The sequence below is a fragment of the Cryptomeria japonica genome, chromosome 3 (assembly GCF_030272615.1).
Source record: "Cryptomeria japonica chromosome 3, Sugi_1.0, whole genome shotgun sequence".
NCBI lineage: Eukaryota > Viridiplantae > Streptophyta > Pinopsida > Cupressales > Cupressaceae > Cryptomeria > Cryptomeria japonica.
Window position 1 is genome coordinate 316,858,908 of NC_081407.1, and position 13,446 is coordinate 316,872,353.

General features: G+C 39.1%; 1 protein-coding gene across 2 annotated transcripts in view; it reads left to right on the top strand.

The window, feature by feature from the left end:
* The window catches only part of LOC131035924 (uncharacterized), a 74,340-nt gene that overhangs the window by 16,609 nt on the left and 44,285 nt on the right, over positions 1-13,446 (top strand). For both annotated transcript variants that reach the window (XM_057967695.2, XM_057967694.2), the window contains exons 4-7: positions 10,939-11,123; positions 11,367-11,712; positions 11,819-11,896; positions 12,178-12,996. In XM_057967695.2, coding sequence (XP_057823678.2) covers positions 10,939-11,123; positions 11,367-11,712; positions 11,819-11,896; positions 12,178-12,996 — 1,428 coding nt within the window. The remainder of the gene's footprint in view (positions 1-10,938; positions 11,124-11,366; positions 11,713-11,818; positions 11,897-12,177; positions 12,997-13,446) is intronic.

A 13,446-nucleotide genomic window follows, 5' to 3' on the forward strand; every position in this document is an offset into this window, starting at 1 on the left:
TTCAAATTTAACAACTGAACTTGGGATAAAATTGGGCTCAGACTAACCATACAGAGGAAATAATCAGTTATTTCTTAATGTTATGAACCAAGATTTCTATCAAATATATATATCTAAACAAGCTATCTAAAAATTAAATACATTTGTAGAAATTTAAAAAGGGTGGAGAAGAGGACTATGCACTCACACTATAAATTTTGCCAGAGCTTTTGCAACAATCTTTAACTTCTTACTAAAAATAAAGGAGAAACCAACTCCTTTATATAGAGTTTCAAAATGGATGAATGACCAAGATTAAACTTAAACAAGTGGGCCAGATTCATCCCTTAAAACAAGGCTGCCCATACCCATAAATGGAAAGCAAAATATCAACACCAACCATAAAGTAACTAATAACTGCCAACTACCAAATATAAAGCTGCTCCAAAAAGTGCACTTGCACGGAGCTCAAAAAATTTACAATGACTTTGGTAGTTGGAAAGAAACTTTATGTTGAAAAAGTGCACTTAGAATTTGAAAGAAACAAATATTTTCAAGAAAGCAGTTTTTCCTTCCCCGTGGTGTACTTTTTCTCCAAAAATTCATCCTCTTCATGCAAGTAACCTTTCCAGATGTCCCGGTGTGCCGCATGTTCTTCCCGAACATATTCTTGAAATTTTATACAAACGGGGAACAAGTCCTCATTAGGGGGAAAAGGAGGATTGCGCATTTTGAACTTCGTGGCTTCAAGATGAGAGTCGACTATCCCTAGCCGTTCGCGCCAATCCGATTGTTGATCTTCGAAGCGCAATATGTCTGTATGCAGCTTGCTGATGCACTCTTATGTCCTCCACAAAGTATGTTGTTTTATTGGGCTTCAACCTGGCATTCCATCGTGATACTACATCAGCATCCTCCATGGTATCTGTCCAGCCAATGACCAATGCCTTATGGATATTTTCACCGCCATTTTCGATATGGGATAAGTCCATCTCACATTCCTCCTGAATTTTCTTAACGATGTCCGCCATGTCCATCTTCATGCTGACGATCCAATACCACTCTTTCAAAGTATTCACATTATAGGGATCTAGGATAGAATGTAGTGCTGGAATCCGAGTGTGAGTCCAGAAAAGAGCCCTCATGAGTGGCTGAGCTAAGACAACCACTTCCTGAATTTTGGTGTACTCCCTTTGCACCTCCAACATCTCTATCCGTGCTGCTTGTATTTTGATTGTTACTTCAAATACATCATTAATAATCTTCTTTCCTTTTATTTTAATGCCTCGAATCCATTCCTTGATGGCCTTGGCAGTGTCACGCACTCCTTCAAATTCAGTTGTAGTCTTTTGTGCTAGCGCCAATGGGGGAACATGGGATTCAGCGGCATGCTGCAACGGTTTCAACAGGTGATCTATGTACCCCTCAGCTTGCTCAGCACGAGCCCGGTACATATCTCTCTCAGCGGTCATTTCGTCGAGCTCTCTGAGCATATTTTGCATGGAATCTTTGAATTATTCCCTCTCCTGCTCTTTGGTGGCTCGCCCTATTGGGATGGTCGTGACGTTGTAATCAGCCAATGCAATCTGATCTGCTGGTTTGTCTACAGGTGGGGTAGCAATATGAATCGTGCGGTTCCTTTGCTCGTCTTGGGTAATCCTGGTGTAAGTCTTCGGCTTTTTCTTGCCTTTGGATTTTATTTCTCCTATTTGAAAGAAGATATCCTCCAGGTTAATTGGTGGCTTGATAGCCGCTTTCCGCTGTGCACGAGCTAATAACTAGTCCTGAGGGATGGTCTATCCAGATGTAATTGTTAGATTCTGACTCTGTTCTTTGGAGGCCTCAGCTGACTAGCTGCCTATCTGTAACTGATCGGGCATAGGAGGAATGGGTGCAGTATCTAATCCTTTACTCATGGCTGAGTTCTCCACCACCTCACCGAAGCAATTGTTGGGTATCCTCTAGTAATGGCTGCTCTTCAGTTTTGCTAGGTTCTTGAGTCGCATCTTCTTTCTATTCTCCCTCAACTGTGGTGTCATCTTTGTTGCCGCTTTCCGGCTGCAACTCATGCCTGCTCTCTTGCGTGAGCTCATGTTTACCAATCCCTTGATCAGGTGCAATCTCTCCCTCCTCGACCTGATTTCCAGGTTCATCCAAGCCAATGATCCTCACCTCTGCCTCTTGCTCATTTTGTGTTTGAGGATTATTTGCCTCGAATGCAACAGGATCATTTTGTGAAGGTGGAGTGGTGTTGTGACGTTTTCACACATCGCCCCATTGCAAATGGGGACCCATGTTTTTTGCTCGTTTTGCTCATTTTCGCTTTGCTTTTTTTAGGGTTTTGTTAGTTTGTTAGTTGTCTGGATTTAGGGTCAAGCCTTAGGGTTCTAATTACCGTCTTTTCGGACCAAAATCCAGTCACTTTTGAGAGCTTTTTGAATTTCCTTTTCTAGAATGCAAATTTTGAATGAAATGAATTCGCCAGAATGGTCTAATTTTCAATTGGAATGTTGATGCAGAGCTTAAATTTGTCTAAGTGTTGAAGATGAAATGTGAATTTTTGTCCAATTGAATATTTTTGACCAAATTTTGACTTTTTTTGAATTTTGATCCTAGGCATTTCAAATGATTTGTTTTCGCCTTGTAAAGTGATAAAATGTGTAAAATCATGATATTTTGGCCTGTAGGAGCAAAATCGCTCCTGTCCCTTAGTGAAGGACGGGAGCTCGTTTTCAAATATCTTACTATTCCTGCAGAGTCAAGATGAATTACGAATTGGAAGTGATGGAGAAAGGCGAGATCTTTCCATTGAATATAAATTGAAGATTTTCATGAGCACAGAAATGCCTCCAGGGGAAAAATCGCTCCTGTCCCTCAGTGAAGGACCGGAGCTTAAAATCAAATATTGCTTTGTCCTTGCAGGATTTTAGCATCTTGACGATGTGAAAAGGTCCAAAGAGGTACATTTTATCAAATGAATATAACTTGAAGTGCTGTCGGGGAGATCACATGGATAAGCAAGTCCGGCTTGAGTGAGGTCCTGATCCTGAAATTTGGCTAAGTCTGGAATGTCCTGACCCTGAAATTTGACTAAGTCTGGAAACTGAAAAAACCTCCAAAAACTAGATTTTGCAATATAACTCCTGGAGGTCTGAAACCACTCTCAAACATCCTGAAAGTATATATGGAATATAACTTAAAGTATAAGAAAGAAGAAACATAGAAGGAAATGTCACTTATACTTGAATGTTATATTCCATTAAAATTGTCCTGATCGAGAGTGCGAAAAGTCAAATTTCGCTCGTGTCCTTCTCCAAGGGTCCAGAGCGAAATGCGCTCCTGTCCCTCTCCAAGGGACCAAGGCGAATCGCTCGTGTCCCTCACCAAGGGTCCAGAGCGAAAATGCTTAGTTGAGCCATTCCTGACCTTGTTTGGACGAATCGAGACATCAAAGGCATGGTGAAGGACGAAATGAGCATGATAGAACATCCAGACTTGATCAAAAACAATGAAATGATGAAGTTTTGCCTAGAGGGTCAAATTCGCTCCTGTCCCTCACTGAAGGACCAGAGCGAAGTTCTTCATAAGGTACGTCCTGAACAAAGACCAAGCAAATTTTATGTTCGAAGGCAAGAAAGGAGGTCAATCGAACCCGTTGAAGACAAATTGAAGATTATCAAACGTCAACAAAGGACCAAAATGCTTAAGTTCGCTCCTGTCCCTCAGGAAGGGACCAGAGCGATTTTTGTTGTAGATGATTTTCTCACCAAATTTCAACCGATCTCAAGGCATGATTGAATGAAAGGAGGCATTGCGAATCCGTTGAATATAATTTTCGAAGGTGATGAAGTGAAATGAGGCCCATAAGAGCAAAATCGCTCCTGTCCCTCTCCAAGGGACCAGAGCGATGAGGTACGTCCACTTCATTTTCATATTTTTGGCGCCAAATAAACATTTCAAATTTTCCTTAAATGCCAAAATCGATAAATTTTGAAAATCTTATTAAATTAGCATTTAATATAGCATTGATCATTTATTAATTATTTTGCCTTTATTAAAAATCGAAATTTTACAAATTAAAAAACGTTGGCAAATAATTAATTAAGTTTTTTAATAAAAATTGAGTGGAGCGCTTGATATTTATTTGTTTATTTTACCAAAAGTCGGCCTTTTACTTTATTTTAAATTCGCTTTTAATTACAAAGTCGGCCTAGTAGTAATTAAGGTGTGAGCGCTATAAAGGGAGGGTGAAAGATTTCATTTTTACATCACCTTTTTATCATTCAAATGCGATCAAAGGGAGAAGTGCGAAGTTGTATTCAAAGAGGCGAATTTTATTTCAAAGCAAGGTGGTGCGAACTTGAAGTTTCCATTTGAGTGAAGTTGCCTAGGACGTCAAAGACATATCAAAGATGGCGAAATTGCTAACTTGAAGAGGAGATCATGTCCAAGACTTGAAGGGTGGCGAAGTTGATAAGAAGAACGTTCTTTTGAAGATCACATCAAGACCATCTTATTTCAAATTTTGCCTAGGCGATTTTATTCATTTTGCATTTTAGAGTTAAGCTCTCGAGTAAGGTATGGCAAGATCTCTTGTTTTAATTTCGAATTTTGATTGTCATTGCCTTAATTTTGAATTTTGAAATTTTGTTTTTCCTTAGCTCAATCGTTTTTTAGGAAATGATTAATAAAGGACTTATCATTAAGTTTCCTAAAAAATTGCTCTCTAATTTATGTTATGTATTGCAAAATCATGGTACTAATTTTGAAATGTTGTGTAGGCATCAAATGGAGGTCTCTTCAAGGAAAATCAAGCCGGATCCAGGACGGTCTTCGCCGGGACGGTCTTAGCCAGGACATGGGCGACCTCTTTCAATCCAGCGTTCCAAGGCGAGGTACATCATCTTCCTGCACATCAAGGACGCAAGGAGTTAGAACAAGGGCTCGTTGAAGAAGCAAAATAGATCCAGAGGAATTAATTAAAGCAAGTTTCTCAACAACATCAAGATGAATATCTACCAAGTTACAAGTGTTAGATGAGGTGGCGTCCTAGTCATCATTTCTCCAGTCAGTGTGTTCCACCTCAGCATGTCCAGATTCAATGTACTTAACTCATGGAAGGTGGCACAAACTCCAATGTACCTACCCTGGCTATCCATTGGTCGATTTTTCTAGAGGGGACATGTGTCCAAGCAATACAATTTTGTCATTGGTCAAGCATTAAATGTTATGTAATGGTTGTAACAAACCCTAATTAGGGTTTTTCATTGTTGAATCTTGGCCATTGATCTTGAATTGATCTAAGCCATCAAATTGTATTGTGGGCACTATATAAGCCCAAACATTTCATTTGTAAAATATAATTTAGAATTAGAGAGAGATAGTATAGAAATAGTTGAAAGAGTTAGTAGATAGAGAGTAGAATAGGAGGACAAGGCAAGAAATTGTTGCCATTGATTGTAAACAAACTCCATTTTCATTGAAGTAATGGTGAAATATGTCGTTTTCTTGCAATTTGCATGGTTTCTTGTTGAGTCTTCAATCTTAGATGGTAGATAATTAGATGAATGGAGGAAATGTGCTTGATTGATGGTGAAATTCGTATATCCATACTACTAGCAGTTTGTTGATTGCAGACTTGCCTTGCGTAGTCAACTGGAATCGTTCAGCCTAAGCTCAATTTCAATTTGTCGCCTCTTCATTGATATGCATCAACTTGGATGGTATCTATGCCTGCGGTGATGATTTGAACATCATAAAGCTTCCCATAGAAGATCGCACTAGTCTTGTGTAGATGTTCCATTGATGTCAAAACAAGACCTAGTTAGAGTTTCATCAAAAGTCAAGTCATTGCTCCTACATTCTTCGTATTAGGATTAGATCCTCTCTTCGCCCTTATCCTTTTTTCATTTTTCAAATCTAAGTTAGTCAGAGCCTGTGTCCAGCAAAGCAGATCGGAAGTTCAATGTAAGTCCCCTTGTGATTCCAGCAAATCACATCATACCACTGGAGCTTGTCCACACGTGGAGACCCCACTAAAAGAACCTTGGAGTCCATCTAACTGATCCTTTTTGCAGATCTTCAGCAGTTAGAGACTATTTTCTCAAGAGAGGATAAGATGCCTTTAGGTATTTTATTCTGTGTATGATTGTGTACAAAATACACGTCAACAAGTGGGTATGTAATCAAGTTCAACCACATCATCCTCTGAACTGGGGTCCTTGGATGAGGAAGTAACCTCTGGCCGCCTGACTGGGATCTTTTCTCTTCTTGTTCTTTTCGATGTTCGAGTCCCTCTATTGGCCCTTGCTTTCTTTCTCTTCCTTTCAGGTTTCTCAACCTCTTCCTTTGGCGTGCTTGAGGTTCCTTCACCTCTGAAGATTGGGAATTGAGACTACCCATCAAATTGTATGTGAATTGGGTACCTTCATGGGTCAACCTCTCAATTTGTTGGGATAACCAGTTATCTGTGTACCTTATTGGACCTTCCATGACTGCTTCAAAATCTATGATTGGGTCTCGAGTCCAATCAATGGCTAGCGGGAGGTCCTTAACTGCTTCAAATTCTCGGACTTGCAAGCAATTTCCATAGTCTGTCACTTGATCTGGGACCTGGCGGTACTCATAAAGCCGAATTTGCTGAACACTCAACCTAGAATATTCTCGCCGACGGACCTCAAAGTCATCTGAACAATTGCTCCAATAGTCCTCTATCGATGCCTTGGCCCTGTAATGCTTGCCGCAGGCCTTCTTTCCCAATCCCTCATGGTCAAAGCATTTCCTGGGGAAATGCTCCTATAAGCAATAGGATGCCAATTCAGCAAATGACTCTTCAGCTTGCACCGAATTTTTGAAGTGCACATCAAGATTACCCAAAATCATGGGGAAGGTGAACCTGGATTGCTTTGTGTCTCTGAGTAAGCTGCCTGCTGGGTGTGCCTGCCTTGCTACCTCCTTGAGGACTACTTTGTCTGATGGATAGCGCGGAAGCTGGAATGGTGTTCCCTAAAAGCCTGCTATTCTGATGTAGGTGAACCTGGGGAACTGGATAAATCATGCACCGTATTTCCGGATCAGGGTGGTAGCCTATTTTGACAGCTTTATATGCAATCCTCCTTGCATTAATCTAACCAGGTACATTGTAAAAGTATCATTAACACGCTCGTACTGACCAATTGTGTATGCGATGTTATTCTTTTCTCTTTGGGCAATGTCATAGTAATGCAAGTTACAACTGAGGGTAGCAGTCGTATACCTTAACCGGATTTGGCCCATTCCCAATCTCACCTTTCTTAATTAATCCCGTCAGTGCCTGGTGTCGAGCAAACATGTAGACCAAGTAGGAAGTCATGGCAAAGTACTTTTTTTCTTCAAGCTCAACCAGCTATGAATATTGTCGCTGATGATTTGAGCCTAGTCGAACTTAGACTTCCTAGTAAATACTTGCTCAGTGAAGTAGAACATCCATTCCTCAAAGAGATCGGATTGAGGAAGTCCCATGACTCGGCTGAGTAAGGTAACCGTATCACCATACTCATTGTGAAAATCGCTTCTGGGGGTCTTTTTACTGATTCTAGTGCTTGGTGGTCTTCTCTCACTGAACCATTCCTCGTTTATCAATGTTTTGCACTTAGCAGGATTCATGTCATAAACAACCTGAGCCTCATCGATAATTGTGGCAATGGGATCATCGGGAAACGGGATATCGAATGCTTCTCCAAGGGCTTCAGGCGTGAAGTCAGCTAGTACCATCCCCTTCAATACCACTAATCTGGTTTCCGACTGATAATGTTTAGCAGCCTTAACCACTAATTCATAATTCTGCACGACCGGAGGAAAACTAGCAGCCTGAGCAATACCACTCTCCATCATCCGTCTGGGCTTGCCATAGGCGTTCGGAGAGTACACTCTGTTCCTGAAATCCTGAGTATAAATGTCCTAGGTTCGTGTCTCCTATGTTTTCCCACACTCTGGACCTTTGAGTCCTTGACTCCTCCTTGGTACTGGTACTTCATTTTTTCGACCTTGCGGGGAATGTCAGCTTTGGAAATCTAGGATGTTCTAGTTGTGCCATGTGCTTTTGAGGACTTTGTCGCCAATTTAGGCATCTATCCTGCGCAACCGGACACAGATTACAAGACGACATTAAGGTAACAAAAACGGGTTAGCAAAACCAGAATACGGCGTTAGCGTTAAGATTGACGATCAACGAGGTAATCAAAATTTGAAAACATTGCTAAAACACGACATTTAAACAATTTAAATCTGATCCTCTGGAAGCTAAATGCAATTTGAAGCTGAAAGTCAAGTTGGTTTGGTTAATTGCTGTTCTTGGAGCCAATTTCAAAATGTTACTCCTGATTGTTAATGGCGGAAAGTTGCAAACGTTCTGGCTTGCGACTTAGTGTTTGAATGTTTTGATAACTGTATGCTGATTGTTTCAAGAATGTACTTGGAAAAGAGTGTTTTGGTGAATGATTGATTGTTTCCTAAGGTTTAAGTTTAAATTTTCACAATTTATTTTTCAAGTCCATCTTAAGTAAAAGAAATATGATCATTTTTCAACCATGTGAAGGACTAATTTAACTTACCTGGCAGCAATATGATAGGTTGTTGACCAAAAACAGTTGAAATTCGGTGATGAAGGGAGAACTTCTTGGACTTGACTCTTTAACCCATGCCCTATTTATTTTGCATGATTCCTCTCAAATGAACTTAACTCCTTTGCGATTTTTGGCTTCGAAAGCTAGAATGCAAACTTTGAATCTATTACCTCCAAAATGCAAACTTATCATTTTCGGCTCCTAAAGGGGTTTGAGCGATTTAATATCTTAGAGCATGATGGATGTGTTTGAAAATATCGGCAGAATGAAGGAGATTTAGAATTTACCTTCCTTTTCGGCTTCTCATATGATTCTTTCCTTGAATGATTTCTTGTGATTTTTCCTTTGACGCGACTATGCAAACTTGTGGATTTTCGGCTTGAAACTTACTTTCGCGATTCTTTGATGCTTTGGTTATTCTCGGCTTCATAAAGGGTTTCGCGTGTTCTAGAAAACCATTTTAAGTTTTCGGCCTTTGACTTGGTATTTAGCGAATTATCTCTCTGACGATTCTCATATTGCATGAGTTTCCTCCTTGATGCGTTTCACGATTTCCGTCCTTGACGATTTTCGACCTAGAAGTATGATTTGCTCGAACTTTCCTGTACTCTATTTTCAGGGAAGATGGCTCTTTTGCGAGTTTAGTTGTTCCTTTATCGATCTTTATTGAAATCTTAGGTCATACATTTTAAAATGCGAGATGATGTAAAATGAAGATAACCCCCTATGTGGATTTCGGGCTAAAAGGGCTTTTGTGCGATTTATTTCTACCTCTCTTAGCAACTTCGGTTTGAAAGCTGATTTTACAAACCTTCTCTTTTTGGCCTAAGAATTACTTTGCGCGACTTCGACGTAAGTTTATTTTCGGGTGAAATGATTATCGCGTGAAGTGAACCTTTTGAAGTTTTCGGCCTAGAAGTATGATTTTGTGAGATTTAGTCCTTATTAACTTTTCGACCTCTTAAGTAGTTTTGCGAGATTAGCCATTTTCGGCCAAAAGACCTCTATTGCGCGATTTAGACTCTATTAACTTGTGCTTTTTCGGGCCAAAGGCTATTTTCGGCTAATGCACCAATATTGTGAATTTGATTTGAAATTTTCTTCTTCATGCTCGATTTTAGAGCTCTCAAGTGGTTTTCGAGCTTAAAGGCTGTTTTGTGAATTTCGTCTTAAAGGCCGATTTGGAGAGCCTTTGCTTATTTTCGGCCTAAAAGGACTTTTCGCGAGTTTTGCCCATTTTCAGCCTATAGGGCCTTTTTGCAAACTATGACGTGATTTACTTCTTTTCACTTTTCGGCCTAACAAGCCATTTTGCGCGATTTAGATTTTTCGGGCTAGGAGGCAATGTTGCGAGTTTTCTTAAGTGACCTCCAACTTTGGCTTTATGGCCTGAATTTTGAACTTTTCCTAGCATTTCGGGCTAGTTGACCGAATTTCAACTTTACATTGTAATGTTTTGGGACTTAAAGACTGTGAATTCGCATTTTGGCCTTAGGCGATTTTGGATCTCGAGAGGTCCTAAAGACATTTTCAACTCGGCCATAGGATTATTTCAGAAACTGAGAATTTTCAAAACCCCCTTGGTGGCTTGGTCATCTGACTTGGATGCAAAATCTTGCCTCTTTTTTCCAAGATGTAAACACTCCAGTACCTAGAACTGAGGCTAGTCATTCTCTCATCATTCAAAAATTTCTTAGCTGCTACATCTTCCCTGCGAATTACCAGAACTCCCTACTCAGAATTTGAGCGAGGATGAGACGAGAAAACAAAAAGAAAGGGGGGGGACCCTGTCGACGACGGGGAGTGTGTGCAAGGCACAACAGTATGGTTTAAAGTTGCTTAGTTTAAATATGTATATTGTTTCCTTTGAAATATCTAAGCATCTTAAGTGAGAGCATATAGCCCACGTTGTAACACTGGAACAGTTTTCACTTGTTTAGACAATGGATCTCTATTTGATTGGCATTAAAATACTTGTATCTAATGTTTGTTCTGAAGGTGTATCCCACTTAGTTTCAGAACCAAAAAAGAGGGGATCTTGGCCCTATCTTCAACACCTGGAGCTCAAATTTCAACCATTCATTGCACACAATATGACCAATTTATGGCCTAGTTGCCTAAGTGCTAATGTTTATTAATTTGTTTTGCATGCACTTTGTGCTTCTACAAAGAGTATATATATATGAAAAACTTTCATGGGTTTGTATTTTATCAATTCTCTGCCCTTCTCTGTAGTAAGATCTTTGAGTCCTTAATACAGATCACTGCTTCATTCATAGGCGGGAACAAATTTAAAGTGTAATATGCTGTTTTTCTGTTTGAATAAATGATTTACTGCCATTTTTGCATTTCACAGGGCGCAGCATTGAATCAGGAAATATTAAAAGCATTAAACCCGTCAATTGTATTTGTAGAAGAAGCAGCAGAGGTCTTGGAACCTCAGTTGTTAGCCGTGCTTGGCCCAAGTGTACAGCATCTTATTCTAATCGGTGATCAGTACCAACTCTCCCCAAGTGTTGAAGTTTATGAACTTGAAAGAAGGTAATATTGGTATTTAGAAATTGTACTTTCTGATTGTGTGCGCTTAAAGTTTTTCTTTCACCTATAAATAATTAACTTCTGATGCTTTTTTAGGGTGATAAGAATTAGTGCTGAAGATGTTTACAACGGCTAGTAAGACATGTTGTATAGTTATATGTTAAATTGCCCTGGGAAAATTAGAGAGCTAATATTTTTTCAAGAAACACTATTAAACATTTCTAAATTATTTGTAAAATGTTTCAGGCATGGCTTTGCAATTTCTCTATTTGAAAGACTTGTGGAGCATAACAAATTGCCTTTTCAAGCACTGTCCTCACAGAGCCGAATGAGAGAAGAGTTTGTGCCCATGATCTTACCTATTTATCCTAATTTGCAGACCAACACTCAATTTGTATCAGGAGAGAGAAACAGAGCACCTATGTGTATGTCAAGCCCAATGTATTTTTGGTCTCATTCATATGGAGAGTCTAAACAACGCAGTGTTACGAATGAGGGTGAAGCCAAAATGGTGATTGCCCTTGTGCACTGGATGATAGCTGAAGGACAAAATCCTGTCGAAATAACTGTCCTTGCTGCATATAATGGGCAGGTATGAATGCATTAATATTTACAGAATATTATGTGTGATCACATGTTATTGAAGGTCATCTTAGAAGGATTTATACAATACCATTGTCCTGGTAAATCTTTGCCAGGTAACACTATTACGAGATATGATGAAGGTAATCCCTGCTGTTGAAGCCATACAAGTCCTCACTATAGACAGATTTCAGGTATGTCATCATCTCCGTCTAGAGTTTGTTTCAAGTAATGCTCCATTTTGCTCTTATCTGGTAACTAAAGAATGCCCTTTTGAGTGAGTCATCCTAACATCAGCAGACTTGCATTTATTTTCATATAGTTCTGTTTCTTCATTTCCATTGTAGGTAATTTGTTAGACATATTTTTTCTTATGTTATCATTGCTGGATGTACTTCTAGCTTTATTGACTTTGGTTATTTACTGACATTTTTATAGTTTCATTTTATTCTAAGAAAACTTAGATTTGTTGCAGGGTTCTGAGAATAAAATTATCATACTGTCTCTGGTTCGTTCTAATGATGAAGGGAGCATTGGGCATCTAGCAAAGCGAAATAGGTTGTGTGTAGCAGTTTCAAGAGCAAGGGGGGCAATATATTTTTGTGGGAATGATATATCTTTGACAAAGAAGTCTGAGCATTGGACAGAACTTCTTGAATACTTGGCTCGTAAGAATTGTGTGGGTGACACGATACATCTCCGTTGCCCACGACATCCACTTAGCTCACCCTTTAAAGTATCTAGCAAACTTGTTGAGAACTTCAATCCTCTTTTGTGTAAAAGGACATGCAACAGTCAGCTGAACTGTGGTCACTATTGCCAAAGTACCTGCCACTACGGGAATCATCCAAAATGCACTGAACCTGTACAGTTTATATTCAGTGTTTGTGGACATGAAATAACAAAGAAGTGTTCAGAGGATGGAGAAATGAGATCATGTCAGGAGGAACTAATGTATACATTTGATTCATGTGGACACAAGAAGCTTGTCAAATGTTGGGAGAAAATGAAGAAAGAGCTGAAATGTAATGAATTATGTCGTAATGTTCTAGAATGTAGGCATCCTTGTATGCTGAAATGCTCTGAAAACTGCAGAGCAAAACCTTGTTCCACGTGTACCGAAATAGAAAGAATAAAGGCAAAAAAGGCAAAGCAACTTGAAGCACAGCAACTGAAAATGAAGCTTATGGAAATAAAAGCAGAAATCAAGAGATTAGAGCAATCTACAGATGACCTGAGAATTTCGGTGATAGATATAAGTCCAACAGGAGATTTTGCAGCTGAATACTTCCAGGTACAAGCTCTGTATTCCAAATAACGGGTGGTTTCTGAAGATGTGTTTTTTTAATTTTTGAAGTAATTTTGAGCAAATATTTCTTTTGTAATATAAGGAACAGTTTTGAATATTAATAAATAGATTTCAAATATAATATGCCTTAGAAAGTACACACATTTTTACCTAAACTGTCAAATTGACAGGCAAAATTTGAGCCATGTGCAAGTCCAAAAACTATATTTCTGTAAAAACACCGAGGAACTAACTAATGGGAAATTCTCTATCAAATTTACACCAGGAATTTTTGCAGCAATTTTGATTTCCTTAACTTATTCCTCAACCACAATTTTTAGCATTTTCAGAAGTTTTATGTTCATTTTAATTCGAATCAATAATATTCATGGAAACATTAGCCAAAAATTTATTAGAAACGGCAAAATCTATTGCATAAATATGCACATTAGGTAC